The following is a 27,839-nucleotide window of genomic DNA, read 5'->3' as shown; positions in this document are numbered from 1 at the left end:
ATTTAACCCTGCACTGCCTTCACCTTCTTATTGGCGAAAAAGACTGCAATAAGAGACTCACATTTCACTAGCAGTAGAATGACTGGTTTGAGCTGTGTTATATTGTTTCTACATGGTCACCACTGAGTAATATTTTCAAAACTCCTTTCATTTTACCTTCCAATTGGTTCTTAAAATGCGCTCTTTGGCATGGCAGTCTTGAAGAGCAAGTTTCCAGCAGGAACAATCAGAGATGCTGGCATCAGGCAGGTACCCTTCCTGTTGGCACAATCTGTACCAAAGCACTTCATCTTCTGCAAGTACTTTCCATGTCCTGCTCACCTAAAAGCAGACAGAAATGAAATAAATATCAGATCAGGTAAATATCCAGGCCCAATTGTCATCCAAATCAATGCACTTATTTTGCCCTACCTTTGTGACAACATGCCCTTTTAAAATTCTAGGGGGAAGAGAGGAGGTAGGTAGCATTAAAGATTCCACATAAATTCATGTTCACAAGTGTGTTTTCACATTTATAAGCTAAAGATAATTGTGATGTCAGCATCACCCCTCTAAAGCCCTACTGACAATGACTGATTAGAAATGTGACAGCAGAGAGATATAAAATATTGTATTACAGTGTGCATCAATAAGAATGAAGTATTAAACTAAATTTTTTAAGTAGCCTCAAGTTGCTGTCTATTTCAGAAGGAATTGCTTCAATACAATGAAATGTGCCTAGAATTACCATTTTAAAGATTCAAAGGAAAAAAAACACTTTAAGCAGGGATTGCTCTACAATTCTTGCATGTAAGAGAACAGGGAAATATCTCCATGTGAGAGATGCTATCGTCAACGAGATCAGTGATAAGCCTGTTTTCAATCCTAAAGTTGCATTTCACTTCTAAATGTCATATACCAAGTAACCCAGAATTTAGGGCGTGCAGTCCACACCAGTGCAGTGCACTGCCAATCATCAAATATACCAGATAAGAACTAGGATGTCCAGACTGAAAACAAATATGCTTTACAGAAATACAGTTATATTTTTGCTCATAAGAATCAAACAGCCAGAAACACCAAACTGCAGTTTGAGACATTAACTACATATTTGGTGGCAAAAATGGAGTCACCAGGTCTACACTGCAAAACGTGAATAGGTAAACTTCATCATTGCAACATGTGCCATAATATTAACTGCTGCTATGTGTTGATTGCACTGAAGTGCAGAGAAGTAGGATCAATCAACAAACTCTGCTGTGGCCACAAAATCCTAGCAGCTTTATTGTAACTTGCTTCTTAGTCTCTCCTTTAAAAAAAAAAAAAAAAAAAAAAAAAAAAAAAAAAAAAAAAAAAAAAAAGCCTTTTCAAATTGAAATTCTATTAGAGAAATTTGTAAGTGTATTACAAGATGGGGACATAATTTCTCTAAGGGGAAGAGAGTTTAACATACACCCCTCTGTGACAAGCAGACTGCAATTTGGGTAGAGAACTAGAAAAGGAATAGCCATATAATGACATTTGAAGAGTTATGCAACCATGACTGAGTGGGGAGTAAGCCCTGGGAAGAGAGGTCAGTCTCTATGGCTGCATAGGCTGCAGGGCTGTTCAGGGTCAGCAGCTGTGAAGCTTCTCTTTCTTGGACTGGGTACCCACCTCCAGCACAGCTACTGTTCTCTTTAGTGATTCTAGACCTCAGTCCAAACTGACCACATACACTGAATTAGTTTTCATCACTGGACAAGATAGTGATCTGGATTACAGTTATTCACTTAGAAGTGAGGAAACATGTAGTATGCCTTCCCTGACTATATCTGTCTTAAAACTAAAAACAAGGATTTAAATTACCATCATCATTTCCATCCCTGAAGGGACACGGTCATGTCGCTCAAAAGAATCAAAATGATGCCAAAATTTAAAAAAAATGTTCTAATCCAGTGGGGAAATCTCCTTTCAATTCCAGTTATTTGAAAGTAATACAAATCTACACCCTGTTGCCTAGACAAAGACAAAAGCTACCATTTTTTGCTGGCACAGACAAAAAAGCAGCTGTTCTGCAGAAGTTAAAACTCTGGGCAAACACTGCGGATCGGAAACGAACCTCTCTGTCTCTTTAGCTGGAATGCATTTCTGCTGACATTGATGAGGCAGGCTTGTGCACAAACAGAGAAGTAAACAAAACCAAGCCATGCCAACTTCTGCCCTGTTACCAATATATGGAAGAAAGAAAGAAAAAAAAAATGTATGTGTTGCCAAAATGGGCAAAATTTGTTGAGACATTTCCAGTTTCAAGTTTTTAAGTTGGTTTTAAACAACAGAGTAAAAAATATTAGAACTAATTATGGTATCATTTTACCTTTCATGAACAAACATTCAAAGGGGGGGGAAAGAAATCCTATCTTATGATTTTTTTTAATCAAATTACATTGAGTCTTGCCAGTTTACAAGCATGGATTTCCAAAGGATGTCTAACGTAGCCTTTCCTTAATGCACCAAAACTGGCACGACAATCCCTAGTAAAAGCCCCACTGAGCGAGCCTCAGCTGCAAGAAATCTCTAATAAAAGTGTCTCAAGCATTTCACTTCACAACACCACTGCGAGCTGCAGCATTAAAAACCAGCTATTGGCTGAAATCAGATTTATTAGCGCAGCTTGAGTTAGAATTTCAGGTGAGGTCTTGGGAGCCAAAAAAACATGGCCTTTTTTTGTATACACATACACATGCTCACAACCTGCTTGCTAACAGCTAGCCAAAGAGCTCAGTCAAAACACTCAAAACTCTTGTTAAAAAATAAATTGGGACCATAATTATTTTCTAAGTTTGTACTATGTAAATCTCCAAAGCTTATCAACACTAACATTTTGCATGGCTTACCCTGTATCTAGAAACTTTTTTTTTTTTTTTTTGCCATTAACGTCACCATTTTCTTTTTATCGCATCACATCAGACTTCTTGCCAATCTCCATAGAGAAAATTCTGTTTCCCCTCAGATCCACACAGAGGCATCACTACATCTTACTTCCATACAGCCGAGCATGAAAGTGGTGTTCATAAATTTAGAAATTTTACCTAATTTAAAGCTATTTCCATATTTTAATAAGATCTATAGGACTCCTTCCATCAGATTCCAGACTTTATTTTCTTGTTCTGACTGACCAAAATCCAGTTGAACGAATACCTATTCGTCCCTTTCACTAAGTTTCCTCCCCTCCACCACCAAACTGCACTAAGTCATTATAAATGTACACCCCAGGATGAATCCTAGGGACTTCAGTGGGAAAGTATAGGCTCTAATGTATTGCAGAATTTGGCCTAAATGCTAATAATTTCATCAAGAGCCACCAAGACTACTTTTGTTATTAGCGAAAGAGTTATCAGTTCCCTCCAAACACCAAGTTCAGGAAATCTCTGTCCATCTGCTTCTCTACTTCCTCTCATCCTATTGACTGGCTTGAGTTTAGCTCATTGAACATAAGAAAAAAGAGGTAAGTCCCATCCATCCATGCTTCAGAACTGTATGTGAAAAAGTTAAGAGACAACATCAAACCATATGTGGCTTTTTATATATCCCATACAAAGCATTATTAAACAACTTGAGATGGTTCTCAATTATTCAGGTTAATAACTCCATCAGTGAATGAACCATGCAACTGAAAATTCTTGTCTTACAGGACCTGTTATTCTTGAAATACAAGAGTCAGTTCCTCCAATGACAGCCTTAAATATACACACTTAGATTGATTAGTGTTTCTAAGTCACTGAAGATGAAAAGCATGACATTAATGATAAACATACTTAGATCAAATCACGCACCAACATATTTACAAACAAAACTCAAAGCTATTCTAGCTACAGCTTTTAATACACATCACACAGGAGCATTTCCACCACAAAATGCAAGTGACTAACGCTGTCTTATTAGTAACAATAAAACATTTAGATAGTACCAAAAGTTCACACAGCATTTTATAGAGCACAGACAAGACGCACTGTCCCACAGTTTTCAGACAATGCCTGATCCTGCAAATGCAGGGAAGTCAGAATCAGGCCCTCCATATTACACTTTCTAAAAAACTGTTTAAAATTCTGCCACATGTGTAGCTTCCCAAGTGCCTCACTCTTCTCATTCCTATCCACTACCAATATGAGGAAAAACAAACAGGTTTTGTGATTTCTCAAAACGCAGCTGCCACCAGGTACCAGAAAAGAACGGCTGTCCATCATATACCAATATGGATACTTCACAACCTCAGTGAACCCATAATAGTTCAGGAACCGATGACACCATTAATTTACATGATGCTCACAACCTTATGGTGTCTAAAATAGCATACAGAGACCTTTGCCTTTCATAGCATTAATTCTAAGAAATCAAAGAGCAGCTGTGGGAAAGAAAGGAGGGTGGGGAGGAGGGGGAAATCAGGATAAAATTCAAGTTTTCCCAAGCAGTCTGTGGTGTGATTAAATCTCAAAGACACTCAGCAGCCAGGCTACTTTACTGTTAGTTACCAATTTGGCATAAAGAATTAAGCAAACAGATTTTTTCCAAAGGCACTTGCATAGTTCATGATGCCATTTCCACTAATTGGCCCAATTTCACTAAACTCCCAAGGCACCTTAATAAAAAAAAAGAAAAACCTTTCTACGAAACACTGTAAAGCAGCAGCGCATTCCATTTAACAGAAAAGGGTGGAGTTTTTTTTTCAAAACAACAATTACCAAGAGATAAATGAAAATGGTATTTATTTTTATTGCTTTGCTTTTCAGCTGAACACTTAAAAGCAGCCAGTTCTGCACTAAAGCATTGGATGTTCATCTCATTCTGAAAGCCCTGAAAAATACTGGACCTTTGCTCAGCTGTCAGCCACTACGTAACATCCACCGTCTTTTTCCAAGAACGTTTTGCACATCTCACCTTTACCTTCTGTCTAGCTACTAAAAAGCATAAAAATGGGCTTTGAATAAAAATAAATAAAATAAATGAAGATTCACTAACAAGGTAGCCCTTTTGGTAACTAACACTACCAAGTACTACTATGCTGCAAAGTAAATTGGTCACGGCTGCAGAAAAATTATTCTAGCCTACTTGCAATCCACTCTGAAATGCAGCCCAGTTCCATTTTTAATAGGATGGCTGACAGAAGCAGGAGCAGATATGAAAGCTTCATGGCCTTCTACAGAGCACATTAGTACAAAGTAATGCCTCAGAAACTTTTCTTGCAAAATGCTTGCAAGAGGAAATCTTTTTCTTCTAATGTTACTTTCTTGTTGATTTTAAGGGACATAGTCAAGTTAAAACTTTTAAACAATAGCTATCCTCACTTGCGTAACATCATAGATTATTCAAACTGAAAAAATGTTAAATGTCTAATTTAATCATTCATGCTAATTGATAACTATTTGCATTTAATTCAGCTAGCCAGTTTTACTCTTTGGTAGTTGTGTACTAATATAATGCTTCTTTATTGCTGCTGCAAACACTTCAGAGGATGTTTAAGTCCACCCCCAAAAGGCTGTTTTTATTGGATTTTGTGTGATTACATGACATTGGGACAGAAATCCTAAATGCCGGGCCCAAAAACATTCCAGTGTCCATAAAATAGGCTGGGAGTGAATGCCTGAAACACCCCACCTTATTAACATTCCCCAAGATAACTGGCATTTGTTAAGTGGGTTCTGGTGATTCAGTGAAGCAGGTGGCTCATTATTCAATCTAGTTGGAAAGGAGGCAACAGTGGCTCCCTGGAGAGAGAATCAAGGGTGTGGACTGAACAGTCTTAGGGTGGAAACCCTAGGGGCAGCCAAGGTAACTTTATGTAGTATTATTCTTAATTTCTGGGTTAATAAAACCAAACCTCAGGAAGGAGATGAGTTTGAACTACTATATACATAGTATATGGGCTCTCTCTGAGAACAGGCTGGTAACAGTACCTGTTTACAATCCCTCAAAGGAACAGGGTAAATTTGCAGGGGGGGAATAAATTAAAAAAAAAAAAAAACAAAAAAACAAATATCTTCACCCTAGGTTAGGTTACTAATTACTAAAAGTGACAGAATTGTTAAGATTCCATTTTTCACTATCCTGTTTGTTTACTTTCTATATATCAGCTTCAACAAGGAAATAAATTTTAAGTCAGTTTTATTTCCAGGCTCTCAGTGTTACATTGTTTGTGTTTCAAACATTGCAAGAAAATGCTCATTTGTTTATAACAACTATATTGACTGGAAATGAAAATCCAAACAAACATTTCTTTTGGTCTTAAGTTTTCATGCTGTCCCTTTAGAGCTGTTATCAAACCTTTGACATTTCAATTAACTACACTAAAGCAAACTATGAATCAAGTCCATTTAATACTGCTTTTAATTTTCAGCTTTTGGAGTATGTCTTAATATGTGAAGAATTATAAATTAAGTCTCTGGTGGAAGAAAATTTCATGTAGGGCTACTGCACAGTGTAATAGCGGAAATGCATCACGGTGAGCACCCATGCTGATCTTACATGGGATGAGACAAGCAAATCTTGGATAGCTCTTACCTGAGCACATCTGCCCAGCTCTGTCCTTCCCAGGTACTGAAAAATTTTTAATGCCAGTTCATAAGGCAGCTGGATATCAAAGAAAGGAACCTCATTTATTTCATTCTGAGAAGAAAAAGGAAAATAAACTGTTAGACTTTTTCTAATGCATGAATAAATTGCACATTGTTAGTGGCAAGGCAGTAATATCCTCATAGTAAAATCAAGGAGAGATCATATGTTGGTGTTGTAACTAAAATCAGACCGACCTCCTCTGCTCTTTCATCCTACAACCCTGCTATACCAGAATGTTGGGTAGCCACACCTGCATGAAGGTGCAGAGCTATTCTCATCCTGTCTCTCTCAGGCAAGAGAGAAATAAGGGCTATCTAGATGATTCACTGGGAGTTTTTGGTCAGAAGAAAGGGTTATAAACATTAACAAAACACAAATCTTAGTCTACCCTAGCAATGTTTCCTTTTCATACTCATTTGATTATACTGGTTTCAGTGAGCAGGCCAATAGGACACATTTTCCTTGTCATTTGCTAATGCTCAGAAATTAGAGCTTTTCAGTCTTTTGTGTGCTTATAGTTGAATAATAAAAGCCATGAAATAACAGAGAGCTGACATTCATGTACACTCGTTTTAAAACAGAGAGGTCTTGAAGACAGGATATTTAAGTTTCTAACAAAACAACCTTCAAAACTTCACTGTCAAATCTAAAATGAATGCGCTTTAAAAGCATATACCCTTTACACATTCATTCACTTAAAGAGTTTTAACTACAGTGTGCAAAAAATGTAGTGTCCTAACATCTTTATTCACTTAATAGATCAAAATGAGATGATACTCTATGGCAGGGATTCTCAACCTTTTTCTTTTTGAGCCCGACTCCCCACCCTCAATATGCTATAAAAAACTCCATGGCCCACCTGTGCTACAACTGGTTTTTTTGCATATAAAAAAGACAGGGCCGGCATTAGGGGGTAGCAAGCTGGGCAATTGCCTAGCGTCCCACACCACTAAGTTGCTCAACCTCCGGTTTCAGCCCTAGGTAGCGGGGCTTCAGCTTTCTGCCCTGGGCCCCAGTGAGTCTAATGTCAGCCCTGCCTGGCGGACCCTCTGAAGCCTGCTGGTGACCCCCTGAGGGGACTCAGACCCCTGGTTGAGAACTGCTGCTCTATGGTTTTCTGCATGTCTGAAAGTATCCATTTCCTATCAGAAGAAATGTTAAAACAATAATTCTTTTAAATTTGAATAAATACCACAAATCAGATCTTTTTACCTAAAAAAATCCTCTTTTTTTCTTTATCAGTTACTTCCTGTATAAGCAAACAATAGAAATCCCTCTACATGCTGCAGCTACTGTATTATGAAGGCATAATTCTACATGTAAGGTCGCACTGAGATTTGCGGCTAAAGCAAGATTAAATTGCCTTATTTCCAATCACCACTCTCAACTTCAGTCTTCATGCTTAACACACAAGCAGATCCTAACTGAAATTTCCAGATATGTTTCAAGTTGTTATAATGGCAGACTTTGCACATTCGTAGCATTCAAGAAAACCTACTCCTTCTGAAATTTTGATCTGATGGTTTTTTTTAGTTCCTATAATGCCTACATCTCAAACACTTCAAGATTCTCACACATCTTCATAACATCTCACACTTAAAATAACTATTGACATGTAACTAACAAAATACATCCCATTTATTCATCATCTCTGCCAAAGTTAGGCATATTCTGATTCTTCAGCTACATCTGTTCTACAGTACGGCTGCAGTGCACAGCTTGCCTCACCACCTCCACTTCATACTAGATCCCCATCCTTGCCAATTCCTCATTCAAGTCCATGCCCTCTGCAGCCCTGACAAAGGAAATACAGAACAAAAAAAATAGTAAAATGGGTACTGTTGGGCTTACTTAGAGTACTGCTTCCCACCTCCCACCCCAATGAAGTCAAACTGAGTACAGCCAAAAAAACTGTAAGTCTAAAGTGTGTATTTATGGTCACATTGTAACATCAGGGTCAGAGATCAGACAGGGACTTAATTACTGCAATGCAAGGGGGGCAGGGGGGAAATCACCTTTACAGTGACAAATAGCACAACTGTTAGCTCCTAATATCTGATGCCAAGCAGAGTACATGTTCAACAGTACATATGGTCAAAATCCCCAAATAATCTGTCACTAGGAGAGAGCTCAACATAGCACATGAAACAAAACCCATGAAGGGGCAATGTAATGTTAAATCAGCACTGGTCCGTCTAAAAATCTACTGGAATGAATCCAAAACTCTAATATTGCCATCCCCTCTGAGAGGGATTTGCACTCCTGTGTGCTAATGGAGCACTAATTCTGCAAATAGATTAATTTGTGCCTAGTCGTCAGAAGTATAATCTGCTCTTTTTATTTTTTTAAAGAATAATTAGTCATAGCTAAGTTAGTAAGAAGCAAAGGCTTTTTTCCCTAATTTCTCCCACACTGTAAATAAAATCTCTAATGCAGATAGAGCACAAGAAGGATTTATCAAAATAGCTTTTAACTTCTTCAGAGCTGTAATTAGGACTCCTTTCAAATTAACTGCTTCATTTGTACAATTAATATTGGTTTCTTGGTGACAGGAAATCTTCTCCACTGAGATACAGTTTAGCAAGATACTTAATGTAGGCAAACTAATTAAGCATCCACTATCTTGAGTGAAAAGATTAGATTTTATTTAACAGAAAAAGGTTAAACTGCAACGTCATCATAACACTAAGGAGCAAACTTTTTGGTGTTAAAGAAAAGCTGCTATAAGGAGACCATGTATTCCGAAGGCATGGTAAAATAGGCTTAGAGTAACTAAAAACTCAGAAGTTACAATCAAAAGTATTTACACACTAGTCTTCCTAATCCTACCAAAGAGAAATGGTTCAAATATAATGCTTTTTCAAATGTTGTTATTAAAGGCAAGTAAATAACAGTAATTCCTCGAGGGTAGCCATATACAGTTTTGTTTTAGTATCGATCCTAGTCATTTGTCAAGTGCTTCTAGGATTCGGAGGGAGAGAGAGAGTGTGGGTGTGTCTGTTTTAAAGGAACACACCCAAGTGACCAGAATTTTGATCTGGGATATTAAGTCAGTTCTGTACCAAAAGGTAATCTTTTATCCTTTTGAGTGGAGTGACGAGGGGTTCAGAAGAGAATATTTCTTGTTATTGTTCTTCCTTTTCCCCACCCCCTGACTATGTATCCAACATTATGGTGAGGAGGGTTATCATTTCAGGACCTAATTCAAGGCCTTGATCTTATAAGTGCACTCGTGCACAGTCCCACTAACCTCAATGGAACATCAAAAAAGATACAAGGGTCCACTTACACAGCTCCAACTACATGACAGTGACTCCAGGTGATTTTTTTCATGTAAGCATATCCTATCCCATATCCTTACCCCTTTCATGAAGCTGAACATATTTTAAAGTTAAAGATTAATTTTTTAAAATAAACTTTCATAGGCTATCAACAACAAAATTGCCAACAGGCAACACCAGACACAGCAAGTCCAGTCTGTTTATGGGGTCCTCTGTAAGGACAGATTTTTTGACCGATATAAACTAACCCCCACCCCAGCTACACCAAATCAATAAGGGGAAAGACAGAATTGCATAGTTCTACTTCCTGCGAATTATTAATTTCTGAAGATAGGTACAGAATTGAGCTATTTTGTACACAGGAGGCAAATGTACAGTACATAGCCGGCCTTTTCCAAAGTCGGAGGGCAAAGCTGAGGTGACTCAAACCCACAAGCTGCTTTTAAATGAAGTGCTAGCGCCTGACATTTTACGAAAGTTTCTGGCACCGAAAGAGAGAGAAAAGCCTCGTGTCTGCCCAGGACCAGCCTGGCCCACACTCAGCCCTGGGAGCGCCTGGAGGCGAGAGGATCTAGGCGTCTGGGCTGGCAGCAGGAGGGGGAAGAAATGAGAGGGCAGGAGCCTGGGCCGCTCCGGCAGAAGGCAGAGCAGCGAGGGCGCCAGTGGCCCCGGCATCCCACGGGGAGTCCCGGGCGGGACCAGGCCCCGGTGAAACCCCAGGAGAGAAGCGGGGGGAGCGGGCAGGAGGGTCCCGTACCAGGTCCCGGATGAGCTGCCCCAGCAGGTCGTTGTCTCCGCCGCCCTCGGGCTCGGCGGCGGGGGGGCCCGGGCGGGGCTGACGGTGGCGGCGGCTGCGGGCCCCGGGGCCCTTCCCGCCCAGCAGGCTCCGGGCCAGTGCGAAGTACCCGGCCTCCCGCCGCTCCTCGCCGCCGCCCCGCGGGACCCCCCCGCAGCTGCTCCAGCCGGACACGGGCTCCCGGCAGCTCGGGCTCCCCCCGGGCTCGGCTGCCCGCCGCCGCTTCTTCCCCGGGCGGGCCCCGGCCAGCTCGGCCCGCCAGCGCCGGCGAAACAGCTCCAGCTCGCTCGGCCCCGCGGCCATGGCGCAGCCGGGCCCGCCGCGGAGCACGCGGGATTGCAGGCCGGGCAGGACACCGCGGCCGCTGCAACTCCGTTCCGCCGCACAAAGGTTCCGCCCCCGCCTCCGGGCCGCCCAGCCCCCGCCCGGAGGGCAGCGACCAGGGGCTCGTCCCGAGAGGCGCGGAGCGGCCGCTGGTGCCGCCAGGAGCTCGGGATTTCCCCCCTCGGCCGCCAAGGAAACTGACAGCGCGTTTCTGTGGCCCCTGCAGCCCCCTTACAAACGCCAAGACATGCCCCAGCCCCTGCCAGGCAAATCGCCCCCCGGGGCTGGCATCAGGCTATCGGCTGCCTTCAGCTGCTGCCCGCGGGATTCACGGCGCGTTTCTTGTTCCACATTCTGCAAGAGCCGCCCGCCGGGTGTCCTTATTGAGTTGTTATAGCCCTGGTCCTGCAGACTCTCGGACACCGGGGTACTTTGCTCCGGGGAGTACACTCACGCTCCGCTGAGTAAAGGTATAGTGAGGAGGTGTTTGCAGGATCTGTAGGTTGGGAGCCTTCGGCCCTGATCCTGCAATTTGACCCACCACAGGTGGGCCTGGGAAGCCCCAAGGATACCAACTTGCAAGAATCAGGACTCTACCTTGCAAGCTCTTTGGGGGTAGGGACTGCATTTCTTATCTCCCTATTGGGCCCACCACCGGGAGGCCTTGACCCTGATTCCAGGCCAGGTTACTGTGCTAAAAACAATACAAATATAAATAAATAATTGCTTGTAATAGGCTGACTACTGTCCCTTGTCTTAAGAGACAACCCTTAGTCAGTTCCTTATTTCCCCCATCCAGTATCAAGTTAATACAAGAGGCTCTTTGTCCCATATTTCAGCAATAACCAGGCAAAGGGTCATACACTATATTCAAATAAGCCAACTATAAGACTAACAAATTTATTAGAGCATAAGCTTTCGTGAGCTACAGCTCACTTCATCGGATGCATCCGATGAAGTGAGCTGTAGCTCACGAAAGCTTATGCTCTAATAAATTTGTTAGTCTCTAAGGTGCCACAAGTCCTCCTTTTCTTTTTGCGAATACAGACTAACACGGCTGCTACTCTGAAAACTATAATACTGATTTTTACAAGAGGAGCCAGTGCTGACAGCAGTGCACCAGGATGATGTGTCAGTCTGTAGCTGTGGGGTCTTTCAGGATGCTACATGCCCAAATAGCCATGATGGCAAAGAAAACCCAGCTCCAAATGCAACTGGCCAAAACATTGCTCTTCATCCTATTGGACACAGATGAGGCCATGGTGATGGATGTATTCATGATTTCCAGCCTTGATTATTACAACTCATTATCTCTAGGAATGAAGCCACACATCCTGAAAAAGCTCCAAATGGTACAAACAGCAGCCTGCATGTTTAGCAACACAGGATGTGGGGAGCACATTACCTCAGTGTTCTGCCCTCTGAATTAGTTCCCCACTGAATATAGAGTGCAGCTCAAACTCTCTGTCCTCATATTCAAAGCACTGCATGGGATTGGCTCCAACTACCTGAGAAACACCTCTCCCTCAATGACCATGGTGACATCCTAAGACAGCTGTGTCCCACCAGAACAATAAAACCATCGGCCAGTCAGGGCAGACTCCTCAATGTAGGAGAGAGGACAATCAGATACAACCTATCTGCTGCCAGAGATAACAATGACCACCAGTCTTGCCACTTTCAGAACTAAATGTAAACCTGGTTTCTTCATCTTAGCTTTTCTGCACTTTCTTCTCCCTCGCACACAGGGGCCCAAGCACAACATCCGCTCTTACACATGTGAACATAAAACTGTAAACAAATATAGATAGAGATTGTTACTCATTATATTTTGACATACATGGGAAGCACTGATATACTTCAGTGATTGGGGCTATATAAGTACCTAAATAGAATATTAGTGTGCTGAATTGCACTTGGAACCCCGTGCAATAGTTGAAAGTGTGATGTAATGTGCTCCTTGTGGCATTCCTGCTAAGCAGCGGGCCTCAGATTTCTTCCAAATGATCTCCAGGGGTAGCCTGCACATTGCCCTAATGGGGACAAATTCTCTGCTGGTGTAAATGGGTGCTGCTGCATTGACTTAATTGGAATTTTTCCCCATTTGCATCAGCAGCGATTTTGAGGACTAGTCTTCAGTGCATAGAGTACAGTCTAGTAATCTAATCAGGAGTTCACAAAGGTATGGATAACTGCCAAGGGCAACATCAAGGAGAAATAGTTTCAGCTGTTGTCCCTAGCTCATTAAAAAGAGCATCGCCGGTCACTGAGCAGAACTGAGGCTCCAGAAACAATGGAGGATCCAGGAATATCCCTCAACTTCAAACTTGATTGACAAGGGATGGGCAAACCCTTTCAGTCACAGGAGCAGAAACCAACTATGGCATACACTGTAGATGCTTTTCCCAATCACCTCTCTCTTCCCTGGGTGAGGTGTCAGCTAGTTTCCTCTCATCCACTTCCTGTCATGGCCTGGCACCCGGGAAAGACAGTGCATCCTCTGGGTTTGATTAAAATAGACATAGAGCTGCTGTCATCTGCATACTGATGGGACCACAGTCGTGTATGTTTTGTACTCCAGGAAACATTTTCTTGAGCGGGGTCCTAAGTAATTCTCTTTTGAAGAAAACTGATATTAACTATCTCAACCAGCATCAGATTTGGTACCTCCCTGCTTCATTTTACTAGCCATGAGGGGCGTGGTTCCAGCTTGCAAGAAGATGCCTGCTACAACACTACATCCAGAACTCCCCTGATGACACCTCAGCCAAGGAAGATGTGGCCTTGGGAGCAGTACAGAGCCACCGTGACTCTTCACAAAGGCCCGCACAGATTCACCAAGATCCTTGAGATCTCCTTGTGCATTCTAAATCGCCGGCAGGTTTTTGGAGGAGACAGTTTTTCACCCTGTGGTTTAGAGTGGGTCCTCCAGGAAGTGTAGAGATGCCACAATACCTTGGATGCTCTTCATGCAGTCTTGGAGTTTCTTTTGACAAACTTTCTGCTGGGAGCAGAAACAAAGAAGCCCAGGAAAGGGCAGTCCTAGGCTGCAGCCAGAGAATAGCAGGAAGTTTCATTACTTGACTTCTGTACAATAGTTTCCAGTCTTAATAAAGGGTTTATTTTTAAACTGATCAGCTGGTCAGAAAGATACCACACAAGACACAGAGTGATCAATGAGTTCCCTGACTCTAAAACAGATTTTCCTTTTGCAGGCCACGATATGGACCTATAGTCAGGAAATGTCTCCCACACCACCCAATTGAGGATGGGTGGAAATATCAGAGAATCCCACTGGGCCTCAACTCTGCACTGGGAACCCTGGGAACTTCCCAGCTCCAACTTGAATACATCTTCAATTGGGTTTTTTGGAAGGAAAAAATGCTCTGTGTTGTGATTAATACTGCATATTTCATTTGCTTTTTAAAGATTACATTCTTCAGTTGCAGACTGAAAACTAGCACTGAAATATGGCCCAGGCACTTACTGTTTGCTTCAGGACCTGCAGCTGTGAGGACTAGTGTAAATCTGGCCATTGCACATGTCCTCTGAAACCAGGTGAAAACAAAATCAAACAACAACAAAAAATCCTCAGTAAATCTGACTCTGGATCCATTTCAAATTACAGCATAAGTGCACTTTCCTTTCACTTTTAAAGCAAAATAATCTTTTTTTTAATTTAGCAAAATTATAATATTTGTTTAAATTGGTAAAATAATGGATCTTCACTGAGGACTAATTGTTGGCAAAGTTGTGTGTTAAAAGGGAGTATAGATGGGGTGGTACCAACATTCTCTCCCTCTGTGGAGTGGGAGACTCCAATATTCCCTTCATTTGTTTGCCACTGGTCAGCTGCAGTGGCTCCTGCTTCATTCTGCTCGACTGACAGTTTAAGCAATTACTCGCTGCGTTTTTCTCGGCAGCAGGCTCCTTTCTAGGCTTCTTACAAAACCCAATTAAAAGAGAATGAACAAACCCCGAAGAAGCCATTTGGATTCCCACAAGCGATTGAACTTACCCTGGTGGCCCCCATGTTCAGGCTGAGAGCTACTATGGCAAGTTTCAGCCTACAAAAAATGTGTCTTGTAGTTACAAACCCACGCAAATGAAGCGTTTCCACGGGGACAGCCTCTGGGATTATAAAGGTGCCACTGTAACAGGAGGATGCTTTTACTAGAGAATAGAAATTGTTACTGAGAAGTGATTTTAGTTAAGGATGAGCCTGAATTATTCTTCTGCATCTGAAACAGCCCAGAACACCAATTCACCCCAGCCTAATCCCACTGAAATCAATAGATTTACACCAGGGATGGAGCTGCCCTCAGGCTGCAGGGAAATGGAGCAGTTTGTTCTTTCAAAAGTCCCCGAGAAAGGCTGGAGCTACATTAAGGGGCTTTCTTCAAAACAGGGCACGGCTAGCCCGGTTCCAATTCGCGTCCACCGAGACAACCCATTGCAAACTGGCAGGTGTAGGGGAAATTGTTCCCTTTGGGGTAATGTAAAGGAAAGCCCCTGGTATTTTATTCCTACTCGCAATGCAGCAGATCCCTTTCGAGAGGAGATGTCTCCGAAGAAGGCGTGAGGGAGAGAGCTGCATTTTACAGCGGGATCAAAACCAGCAAAAAAAGTTACACCTCCCAATCGAGTGTATCCAGTGGGGGAAAGAGTATCCACTTACTCACCGGTTTTAAGGCTGCCCAAGAATAAGCAGAGACTTCCTCGGTCCTTTAAGGAGCTGGCCATCCAGTGAGAGCTTGTTTTCTGGGGCAGATCGGATTAGGATAACAGTGAACCCAGGGGGGTGAGAGTTTGAGTAATACCCAAAGTACGAGCTATGGTAGGAGCAGGCCACCCATCTCCCCAAGAGAACAACAAAACTCCAGTAACTGTTTCTAGGCCCCCTTGATGGGCCCGATCCTGCACCCAGGACAGCGGAAGTTTTCTCGTGGCTCTCTATGGATCGAGCCCAGCCTCTGCTCACTGCTCTGTGTTGAAAGAAGTGACTTGTTCACAGTGTCACAAGCCAGTGGGACTTGGTCCGAGAGAGTTTACCTGGCCTGCTACAGAGTCGGGTTTCTCTCTTCTTTAAACAGCTCCCGGATCCCCAGCTCCTATCCCGAGAGACACCCCTTTCGCCCCCCCAAACACACACACACAAGCTTCATAATCAAGGATAACAACGTTTGTGGCTGATTTTCACATATGTTTCTTTTTTAAACTAGAGCTCGGATGCCTTAAAATCCCCTCTCGCTCAGAGCAGTAATTTCTGGGGAAACTATTTCGGGTTTTTGTTTGTTGGCACGTCTCTTCAGCTGATCCTCAAGGAGAAGCAGAAAAGAGGAAACGCTTCGTTTTCTCCTTCGTTTAAACTCACCTGCTTGCTGCTTAAAGCAGGGGTATGTTCATCCCGCTCGCAATACTCCACCCGCGTCTTGGTTTCCGTCGCGGATTCTGAGTCTAACGGGCATACGCGGGACCTCCGCATCTCCTTATCCGCACCGTATAACACCGGACTTTGCGCTTCTCCTTCCCATCCCAGCAAGGATAAAGACGGAGCCCGGAACAGAACTAAACAATATACCGCCCAACGTGACTTTTCCGGGGAGCCGCGGGGATTTCAAGAGACAACCTATTATTTAAGCACAAAGTCAGCGCTTGGAGGGGGGAGGGAAACCAGAGGGTGCAAAATCTGAAATAAAGATCAGGTCACAGGAAGGGTTTTTTTAAATCCCCGACCCTCCATAAAACGGGTATAAGATATCCCCAAGCTGGGGGGGGGGATAAAATATCTTCAGGGGAGGTTATAAAATACCCCTCGCCCTAGCCGGAGGGGGGGGAGGAATAAAACACCCCAAGCCAGAGGGTATAAAATATCCCCAAGGGGGGTTATAAAATATCCCCTAGCCGGGGGTGGTGGGATAAAACACCCCAAGCCAGAGGGGTTATAAAACATCCCCTAGCTGGGGGGGGGGGGAATAAAACAGCCCAAGCCAGTGGGTATAAACTATGCCCTAGCCGGGGGGGGCGGGATAAAACACCCCAAGCCAGGGGGGTTATAAAACATCCCGTAGCTGGGGGGGGGGGAATAAAACAGCCCAAGCCAGAGGGTATAAACTATCCCCTAGCCGGGGGGGGATAAAACACCCCAAGCCAGGGGGTTATAAAACATCCCCTAGCTGGGGGGGGGGGAAATAAAACAGCCCAAGCCAGAGGGTATAAACTATCCCCTAGCCGGGGAGGGGGATAAAACACCCCAAGCCAGGGGTTATAAAACATCCCCTAGCTGGGGGGGGGAAATAAAACAGCCCAAGCCAGAGGGTATAAACTATGCCCTAGCCGGGGGGGGGATAAAACACCCCAAGCCAGGGGGTTATAAAACATCCCCTAGCTGGGGGGGGGGAATAAAACAGCCCAAGCCAGAGGGTATAAACTATCCCCTAGCCGGGGAGGGGGATAAAACACCCCAAGCCAGGGGTTATAAAACATCCCCTAGCTGGGGGGGGGAAATAAAACAGCCCAAGCCAGAGGGTATAAACTATGCCCTAGCCGGGGGGGGGGCGGGATAAAACACCCCAAGCCAGGGGGGTTATAAAACATCCCCTAGCTGGGGGGGGGGAATAAAACAGCCCAAGCCAGAGGGTATAAACTATCCCCTAGCCGGGGGGGGGTGGGATAAAACACCCGAAGCCGGGGGTGGTTATAAATTATCCCCTAGCCGGGGGGGGATAAAACATCCCCGCGCCACCTGCCCGTGGCTGTCCCGCGGCTCTGCCCAGGCGCCTGGGCCGAAGTGGGAGGCAGGACAGCTGGGTTTGTGCCGGCTGCGCGGCGCGGCAAGAGTTAAAAGTTACCTTTCCCGTCTCCTGCCCGCAGCCCCGGTGGGGCCGGATGATGTAACCCCCTCCTCACCATGTGACACTTCAATTAATAATCGCGCTCGTCGCACAACAACAGCACAGCGCCCGTTCCCGCCACGCCGGCCGCTCCCGGGGTCTGGGCCGGACAGGCCGGGCGCAGCGCAGCGCAGCGCAGCGCAGCCATGTGCCCCTGCGCGCTGCACGGGGGGCCCCCCGCCGCTTGCCTCTGCCGCTCCGCCCGGCGCGGGGAGCGCGTCTCCGGGGCGCAGCTGGTCGCGGCCCGCCTGAAGCGGGTCGGGGATGAGCTGCAGGAGCGCACTGCGGGGCGGAGGGCGAGCAGCCGGCGGGCCGCGGCCGGGAGAAGCTTGGCCGCCTGCCTGTGTCTGCTCTGCGCCGCCACGCAGGTGGCCGCGCTGGTCTGGCTGATCCGCAAGAGGAGCTGGTAGGGACAAGGGCTCGGGCAGGAGCTGAGAGCAACCGGGAAGCGCAACAGGTAGGGACCCAGCCCGCGCGCAGTCAGCAACCGGGGCGCTTTGCAAAGTAACCGGGGCCGGTAACAGATATTGGGGGGCGGGGGGGGGGGCTTAGTGTGAAACGTCCAGAGACAAAGGCTGAAGTCTGCAGCCGCTGCCGCCGGCTTCTCCTTCACAATCCCCGTCTGCCGCACAGGGCTGGACGGGGGGGGAGTCTAGTCCGGGACAGACCCGCGCCGCTCGCCTGGCTTGGGGGTGCTGATGCCAGGGCGCTTGACAGCGCAGGGGAGCCAAGAGAGGAACGCACTAGCCGCGGAGCTCCACGCGCCTTAGGGTCCTTAGCCCCATTGTACAGAAGGAGGAGCCTGAGGCACAGATCGGGCCAGAGGCTCGGCCCCAAACCACACCGTGCCTCGGGGCAGAATCCGGTTGGAAACCTGAGCCCGCCCGGTCTATCAGTCTGGGAGCCGGCGGGGCTGGGAATGAGTCCCGGGCGCGCCGCGATCCGGAGCGGAGTGTTTGATGAAGCTGATGTAAGGGGCCCTCTGTCAGCGCTTGGCACGGCAGCAAAACTCACCGGCCGCCTGATCCGCAGCCAGCAACGGGATCCAGCAGATTTGGTCAACGGCACGTTCTGCGCTGTTAATTGCAGCTGGTAGACAGGAGCTGGAAGGCGGGGGTGGGCATGGATTGGGGTACCCAGGCCTTTGCACCCGGGTAGGGATCCAGCTGCTCCTCTGCCACTCTCCAGCTTGGTCTGTGTGGTCCCACGGGGAGACCCACGCAGGTGCGTCTCATCAGTTATTGATCAGTTTTCTTGTAGGATAGTGGAGGGGGCGGGAGGTTGGCTTGTAATGTAGCAAACCTTGTAACTGAGCAAATAACCAGAAGGGTCTGTTACGCGCAGATCCAGGACGGCAAGTCCCCATCTCCCCCCCCCCCCAAACATGCACCCACTATACGCTTTCCTCTTTCAAAGTCTTTAACTCTTCGCCTTGGAAAGTTCCCAAGGGCAACCTGCGATTCGGTGAGGTCTCTTTGGAGATCCAGCTTCCCACCAGCTGCGGTGGCCTTGTTTTTAGGAGAAGCCTCGGCACTCCCAGCTTGTTGCTGTTTTTAGTAGTCCGAAAGTTTCTCTTCCCTTTTTATAAACCCTTGGCTGTCTAGGGCTTGAAAGCTTCCACCCTCCCCCCAGGAAATGCAGCGTGAGGAGTTGTATGTTAGCTGTAAACTCCAGGGCAGGTTGAAAACGCAGGTACAGACGCCTGGAAGCAAAGGGCAGCTCACTCTGAAGTGGGTGCGGGTGCGTGTTAGGCGGACGGGACGGGCCACTCATTGAAGCTGCTCTGCCAAACGGAAGGTGTTTGCACACTGTTTTTTTTTTTTTCACAGTTTGCTTCAGTCTTTGCAACAGCCTAGAAAGGGGGTGGTGAGTGGGGCAAAGCTGCTGCTAAGAGCCCAGACACGGCGTAGAGTCCGTTCAACAGAATCAGGGACCGAGAGGGCTCCAGGGTCGTTTCCAAGCGCGCCCCACACGCGCAACGCCCTCAGGTGGCCCCAGCTCCTCTGAAGTCCCCTGGAGATGGGCAGGATAAGCAAGCCCCCACTCCCGTCACAGCGACAAAACGGCAGCGAGCAGGAGGTTAGTAGCTCGCTGTCTGTGGCCCTTGTGCTAGGGAGGAAACTTCACCGGCTTCATCGCCCTCCCAGGCGGTCCAAGCCCAGAGCTGGAGCCGGGGGTGGGACGCAGCGCTGCTGCCTGCCCAGCCGAGAGTAGGTCTGTGGGCTGAAACCTGCGGGTTTAGTCCCCGGCCACTGTCAGGATCACTTTACCTGCCAAGCCATAATAACCTTGTGGGCTTGTTTTCATGGAATGATTTAACTCGGTGGTTCTCAAACTTTTTTTGTGTGGACCACTTGAAAATTGCTGAGGGTCTCGGCAGACCACTTAATGATCCTTCCAAATGTTCTTTGTACTGCTAGCTAACTATTGTAAAGTGCTTTGGATAAAAGCACTATATACAAAATCCTTAATAAGAATTTAATGTTTTTTTGTTCTACAAATAAAAGCACACAACTCATATTGTAATATCAGTAGTCTTACTTTCTAATGCCATGGGTGGCTGTGAAGGAGGGGGGTCTCTCCCTCTCTCCCCTGCTGTGGCAGCCCCTGAGCTGGGGCTGGGAAGGAGGGGGGTCTCTCTCCCACTGCAGCAGCCCCCGAGCTAAGGAAAGTCACCTCTTTCTCTGACTGCTGCAGTCCTGCATGTCTCAAATTCCCCCCACCCCTCTTCTCACCTCACTGCCCCCTGCCACCTACCCCCATTCCCCCCAAGGCTTCACCTTACATGTGCATATACTGCAGGGTCCAGGCACCTAATGAGTGGAGCCATGCAGGTGATGGGTGGGCCTTCATTCTCTCATGTGTGGCCGCCCAGGTGCACACCTGAATGGAGGTGGGTCTGCGGACCACAGTTTGAGAACCTCTAATTTAACTGAATGTCACGTGTGCAAGTTCAGGTTCTCTGCTTCCTCGGGCCATGCAGGGCAGGAGTGGGACTGCGTGGTCTCTAGAACGGTTCTCGTTTCTCACATCCACCACCTGGAATCGGGGGCTGGGGTTAGGGTGTAGGATGTCTCCTGATTCCAGAGCCCTGTCCAGTCTGAGTACACAAGAGGTCCCAGCCCCACCAGCGTCAGGGCTGTAAATCCCTGAAAGTTGCTGCCAGGTTTCTTCCCTCCACTCCTTCCTATGCCCACCCAAAGGCTGATGCTTTCTTAGGAGAAATATTTTTGGCGTGTTCACTGGGGAAAATGCCTAAAACGGATTCAGTGGAAAGCTGCTTTCTCGGTTGGTCACACTGAAGAGTTCTGTGATAACCATATTCTCTTTCCCCACCCCCTCCAGAACATATAGATTGTCCCTGTAGACTAAGCCAGATGTGTAGAAAGCTCTCTCAGTCCTAGCACTTCAGTTTATCTATTTCTTGAGCGACTACCAGTGGGATTCACAAAGGTACTTGGGCATCTAAACCCCAGATTTGGGCATCTAAGTCTGGGGTTCAGGAGCCTCAGTCCCAGTTGTAGGCTCCACTGTGATTCACAAGCTCCAGCCCCACCCTAAACTCACTCCGCTTCTAATTTATTTATTCATTTATTTTTCCATAAAAGTTCCCTAGGCACCTAGTTTCTGCCTCTGAGCAAGCACACGGCTGCCTCCCTTTAGGCATCTGAATGCTTATCTCCGGCCTAATCCCTACAGTGATTCACCAACTGGGGGAAGACAGGAGTTCAGCTACCCATCTCACATGTGGGCCCGATCAGGTAGGCATGCTGAGTGGCTGGCTACCAGATTGGGTCTCATTCCCAGCCTGGCTGGAGGAGGAGGCTGGAATGGTGGTGCCCCCCCTTACAACTTCTAGCACCGTGGTTAGAGCTCTCTCCTGAGAGGTGGGAGAGCCTGTTCAAATCCTTTCTCGATCTGGCAGAGGGGGGGAATTGAACCAGTGTGTCCCGCATCTCAAGTGAGTGCTCTAACCACTGGGCTGAAAGTTATAGAGTGAGTACCACCGCAATCACTGCTTCTTCCTCCTCTGGCTGGTTTGTTGTGTGTGGAGTTAGGCACCTGTCTAGCACATTCTCACAAGAAACACCACAGGCTTCTAATCCACGGGACTCCAGGAGAGGGTTCCCAGTTCCTGAATTGCTAGCAGAGATAGGTGCCTCCCTGCAGCCCAGACTTAGGCACCTATCTCATTGAGAGGAGCGGGCCTTAGAACATCCCAGGATGTTGACATCTCTCATTGGTTAGCTTAAGTGGCTCCCTGCCTAGTAGGCCTGCTTTTGTAGATTGCATTCTTAGGCACCTCTCTCCCCCCATTCATTGCATAGGGAGCTAAGGCGCCTCACTCAGACTTTGTGAATCCTAGCCTGGTTCCTGGGATTTTCTAGGCACCTAAAAGTCAGAGTCACAACGCCTGGGTCCCTGTGTGAATCTAGCCCTACAACTTCATCAGTCTGGTCTTGATTTTTGTAATTCTTATGTTCATCGATATATCCTATTTCTTTATTAAATAAACTAATTATTTTTTAAAAATACTAATACCACATTCCCCCCCGCCATCAAACAAAAGAAACCAGTTTCTGTTCCTCCCAGTCCCTCTGCTAAACTGCTGGTTTCTTAACCCCTGATTTGTACTAGTGAGTTTGCACTATCTAAATTCTGGATGGTTCTGCTAAAATGATCAGCAGTGAAATAGTCAATAACTTTGCCATTTAAATCCACATAATTATTCTTCAGAGTTAACTTCCTATTGAGATGACTGGAACAATTCTCACTCAGAGCTAATAGTATTAGAATTGTTATTTATATAGCACCATAAATACGATAGATGTTTTACAATTCCAGTAAAGAGGAAATTTTACTTCTTGCCCATCAGAGTTTAAAACCTAAGGCCTTGTTTCAGGAGAACAGTTAAGCAAATATTTAACTCTATCCATATTCAGGAAAGCACTTAAATGCATGTGTTTACATTCCATTGACCTCAAGTTACTTGCATGTGATTAAATGCTTTCCTAAACAATGCCTTGCCTTAGTGACAAAACAGGATGAGATGACAACACAGAGAAAGGCAGCAGAAGGAAAGTCCAAAGAAGAAGAAAATATGATTGTCCTTTCCCTCCTTTCTCCTAATCCCCTTGTTTGTGTGTGACCCTCCGTTACAGTGTCATGTCAAACCAAGACTGATTTTTGAGGCAGGAATCAGACCTTTACTTGTTTGCAAGGTGCCTGGCACATTTTTAGGTGTCTGAAAAATAATAAATAAAAATGTGATTACTTGGGACACCTCTCTATTCATCTAGAGTGTTTTAAAGTAAGGTTTTAGACAGATAGATGTGTGTTTACACTGTGTGTGTGTTTGTGTCATATTATTATCGATTATGTGAGTGATATACTGCTATTCTGTCTGTCTGCAGATTCAGTCAGGTCACATTCAGAAAGTTTTCTTGGCAAACAGGACTATAAAATGTTTTTTTAACTGAAAATTTATATTCTACACAATGGCAGTGTGTCCCTCAGAGAGGTGCTGGGATGGTGTGTGACTGGATGCAGCTAAGTTTGCTGGATGAGACTGTAGTCAGCTCTACTCCTCACTTCCATTTCCCTTCTCTAACCACTACTGATACTGTCTCCTCCAGGATTCAATCTGTGAAGAGATTCATGAACCAAGCTGTGTGGTTTGGTTCACAGTTTTTGGAAATTAATTTCCATCTGATATTCACTTGTAGGTTTGAGCTCAACAAACTCATACTTGCAAGGGGAACATTACAACTGGCCCCTTTACGTTAGCCTCTCATTTGCCCCTTCCTTTTTGACAAGATGTAAGAACTCACTTCTTTTCTTAGGGTGTGGAAGTGCTGGGAATTACTAGTGTGTAGAGAACGCAACTATAGGAAGGGATGGAGCTGGTGATGCTGGCTGGGACATAGGGAATATTTACCAGCCTCTCAGCTGTGTGAACACACTCAGTCCAAGCTCACCAGGCTGAGGTCCACAAATCCCACCAAACCTCAGATCCAAGGCTCAGTTCAACTGAGTTTGAAGTGAATTGCAAATATTTGCATAGCTTAGTTGGGCAACCTGAACTCTGTTCCCACTAGGCTCTGCCATTGACCCTGTGTGATCCTGGCCTCAATTTCCCCATCTATAAAGTGGACCTAATGATACTTGCCTACCCATGGGGTGTTGTGAAGCTTAACTGTTTGTAAAGTGCATTGAGATTCTCTGAGGTAACATGCTATAGAAATGCAAAGTATTATTCTCAGTTGAGTGGATACAAGCTCCACCTTCATTGTGCACATTCCCTCTCTATACTCTCCACTTCCTTAAGGCTCACAAGGCCAGAGGTTCTGTGCTCACTCAAAGTGCTCCTACGCTGCAAGCAGGGGCAGATATAGCCTCCGGCTTCAATTGGGTGCACCATACTAAACTCTAGTATAATCGCAGCATGACACAAAACAGAACAATAAATACAAAGAAAGCATGACACAGTGAGCACCCAGGGGAGGGAATGTGTGTTCCAGTGAGAGCCCAGTCCGCTCCGTGCAGCTGTTCTAGGGCCAGTCCTGATTACTCACCATGGCGAGACAGACCCCAGACCCCAATGGGGAAGGCTGTTCCACTCAACATATGGACCCAGCTACTCATAGTGGGGAGAGGCCCAGCCATGAGCCCAGTGCCCTGACAGTGGTGTTAAAAAAAGAGGTGGGTAAAATAACCTAACCTAAACTTCATATTGCCCAAATGAAAAGTGGGTAACCTCAGTGTATAACTATACTGCCCCTGCCTCCCTGCTACCTGGAGACTGGGACACACAGGGGTATTGCCCCTCCTGCTCCCCGTCCCTCATCCCCATCCCCATCCCCCAGTGCACCTTCTGGCAGATTTTGCCCTTTGGGGTTTGATAGCCGCACACAATTCTGATATCATTGCACAGCCATGTGACTGGGAGCAGCATCAGTGTGACACAGAGCCTGGACTATGGAGCCACATGAGGTTCTCATTCAAAGGAGTGAATGCAGCTCGCTCCTCCCTCCCCTAATGGGGTATTTTCCACCCTTGGTTTCATGATTTCAGTGGGTGCAGTTGAACCCAGGACTCCCCACTACAGCTTTCCCTGGCTTCAAGGACAAAAATACAAATGTGGGTCTTAGAAAAAAAGACTTTTCTTTGTGCTTTGAAATAAAAACAGGGATGATGTTGAGAGTCCAGATGTGAGGAGCCATCCTGGCTAATAACACAATCTCCTGGATGCCACACGTACAGGGGAGCCATCCAACTTCCCTGGTGAGCTTCCAAGTCACATGTGATGAGCTGTGGACACAAACACATCCACACACAGGGATAATTAAATATACCACCAGCAGCTCACTTTCAGGGTTTAATTTATACCTTTTTTTAGTATACTGTCTTTTATTGTCATACCTTCCATGTCTTTCTTTCTTTCTTTCTTTCTTTCTTTCTTTCTTTCTTTCTTTCTTTCTTTCTTTCTTTCTTTCTTTCTTTCTTTCTCAGTTTTGGTTGAAAACCATTTTGCTTACACTAATATATGCTATATGCAATATCTGAAAAAATGTATCTCAGAGCTACATGGATACTGCCTCACATGACCCTGCTCATTAATAAACTAGGGAAATATAGACCAGAGACAAACCTACTACAAGGTGGGCGCACAACTGGTTGGAAAAGTGTACTCAGAGACTAATTATCAGTGGTTCACAGTCAAGCGGAAGGGCATATCGAGTGGGGTCTTGCAGAGATCTGTCCTGGATCCGATTCTATTCAATATATTCATAAATAGTTTGGATAATGGCATAGAGAGTACACTTATAAAGTTTGCAGAGAAGAACCTAGCTGGGAGGGGTTGCAAGTGCTTTGGAGGACAGGATTAGAATTCAAAATGATGTTGACAAACTCGAGAAATGGTCTGAAATAAATAGGATGAAATTCAATAAGGACAAATGCAAAGTATTCCATGTAGGAAGGAATAATCAATTATACAAATACAAAGTGGGAAATGAATGGCTAGGAAGGAGTACTGCAGAAATGCATCTGGGGGTTATAGCATATCACAAACTAAATATGAGTAAACAATGTAATATTGTTGCAAAAAACCCTAACATCATTCTTCGACATATTAGCAGGAGTGTTGTAAGCACGACATGAGAAGTAATTCTTCCACTCTACTCAGCACTGATAAGGCCTCAACTGGTATCCAGTTCTGGGCACCACACTTGGGGAAAGATGTGGACAAACAGGAGAGAGTCCAGAGGAGAGCAACAAGAATGATTAAAAGTAAGATAGAAAAAAATGAGTTTGTTTAGTCTGGAGAAGAGAAGATTTGGGGTGGGGGGACGCATGATAACAGTCTTCAGATATGTAAAAGGTTGTTATAAAGAGAAGGGGTTCTCTTTAACCACACGGGACAGGACAAGAAGTAGTGGGCTTAAATTGCAGCAATGGAGATTTAGGTTAGACATTAGGAAAGATGCCCTAACTGTAAGGGTATTTAAGCACTGAAACAAATTACCTAGAAATGTTGTGGAATCTCCATTATTGGAGGTTTATAAGAACAGGTTAGATAAACACCTGTCCGGGACAGCCTAAATAATACTTAGTCCTGCTTTAGTGCAGGGGACTGGGCTAGATGACCTCTCAAATTCCTTTCCAGTCCTAGATTTCAATGCTTCTATGATGTTGCAGTGATGAGCATGGCTCTAGACCTTAGAATAGAAGAGATATGTGATGAGTAGTACTTTATGAGCTGTGTAGAATGTTTGGTTTTGAACAAAATATGTATTTGCTCCTCCCCCCATACATCTACAGAGAAACACTGCAGTGATAAACGCCTTGTACAGTAAGATGTAAACTCCAGGTTCAGACCACTCATGTTTATTAGGGACTTCATAGCACACTTAATAAGAATAGGGGAATTAGCTTGCACCACTTAATACTGCTCAGCCCAATCCCTAGCTGAGTCACTATTAGTCTATGGTCTAGTGGTTAGAGAAGTGGAACAGTAGTCAGAACAAGGGCAAATTCCAGCTTGGCTAATTGCTTACTGCCTCTCTAAATTCCCCACTAGAGTTTCAAATGGGCATGGTATTCTTCACTCTCTTGCTACACACTAGTAAGTGTATGTGTGTGTATCTATCTATATCCTAGGATGTGTAGCTATCCCTGTAGTGGAACATGGTAGCTGTTTAATAATGCACAGCAATGTTATAAAGCAATTTAGACTAGGAACTGATCTCTCTGTATTGGGGGCCTGTTCCCATTTCTCCCAGGAATCAGTTTTAAAGGGTATTTAGGCATTGGCTCACTCAGCATTGCAAGATTTAGGCATTTAGGGTCCTAAGTCTCAATGGGACTTGGGATGCTAAGTGCCTAAGTCACTTTTGAAAATGGCACTTAACCATCTAAATCACTTAGACCTTGCAGCACTGAGCGGAGCAACACCTAAATACTTCTACAAATCTAGGCCCAAGTATCTTCAATGGAAGCAGGACTGGGCCCAAGGGGTGGAACCAGTTTGTAATGTCTGTTGGACACTTTGGGATTCTTGAATGAAAAGTGCTCTGAAAGTGGCAGCTTTGTAATATATAATCTGACATCACCTTGCAACACCCAGCCAGGGCATGAAGTGTAGTTTGCATGTGCCAATTTGGCATGCAGTGTCATTTGTATTTTGCTCTATTAGTCTAGAAGTGGCAGTGTATTAAATTAAACCCTCTCTCTTCCTGCCAGCAACACCAGCCTGGTTCTATGCTCATTGAGTTGCCAATAATTTCCCCCACTGTCTGCCACTAGGTTCACGCAGAGCTGCTCTGTCAAACGTCTCAGTGTAGTTAATTAGTTGTATTAAAATGGAGTTGATAGGATTTTTGGAGATATCACACTGAGCTGAGCAGAAGTCCAAAAAAGAGTAAGGACCAGAGGTAGTACTGCATTTGGGACAAGGCTGGCTGATGCAGCACT

General features: G+C 45.4%; 1 protein-coding gene across 2 annotated transcripts in view; it reads right to left on the bottom strand.

The window, feature by feature from the left end:
- The window catches only part of FBXW8 (F-box and WD repeat domain containing 8), a 65,346-nt gene extending 54,368 nt beyond the window's left edge, over positions 1-10,978 (bottom strand). For both annotated transcript variants that reach the window (XM_038373657.2, XM_043497788.1), the window contains exons 1-3: positions 10,609-10,978; positions 6,517-6,621; positions 157-321 (exon numbers count right to left, since the gene is read on the bottom strand). In XM_038373657.2, coding sequence (XP_038229585.1) covers positions 157-321; positions 6,517-6,621; positions 10,609-10,950 — 612 coding nt within the window. In that variant the 5' untranslated portion in view covers positions 10,951-10,978. The remainder of the gene's footprint in view (positions 1-156; positions 322-6,516; positions 6,622-10,608) is intronic.
- Between the last annotated feature and the right edge of the window lie 16,861 nt (positions 10,979-27,839).

This window comes from Dermochelys coriacea, chromosome 15, assembly GCF_009764565.3.
Source record: "Dermochelys coriacea isolate rDerCor1 chromosome 15, rDerCor1.pri.v4, whole genome shotgun sequence".
NCBI lineage: Eukaryota > Metazoa > Chordata > Testudines > Dermochelyidae > Dermochelys > Dermochelys coriacea.
This window is presented reverse-complemented; position numbering and strand designations above follow the sequence as displayed.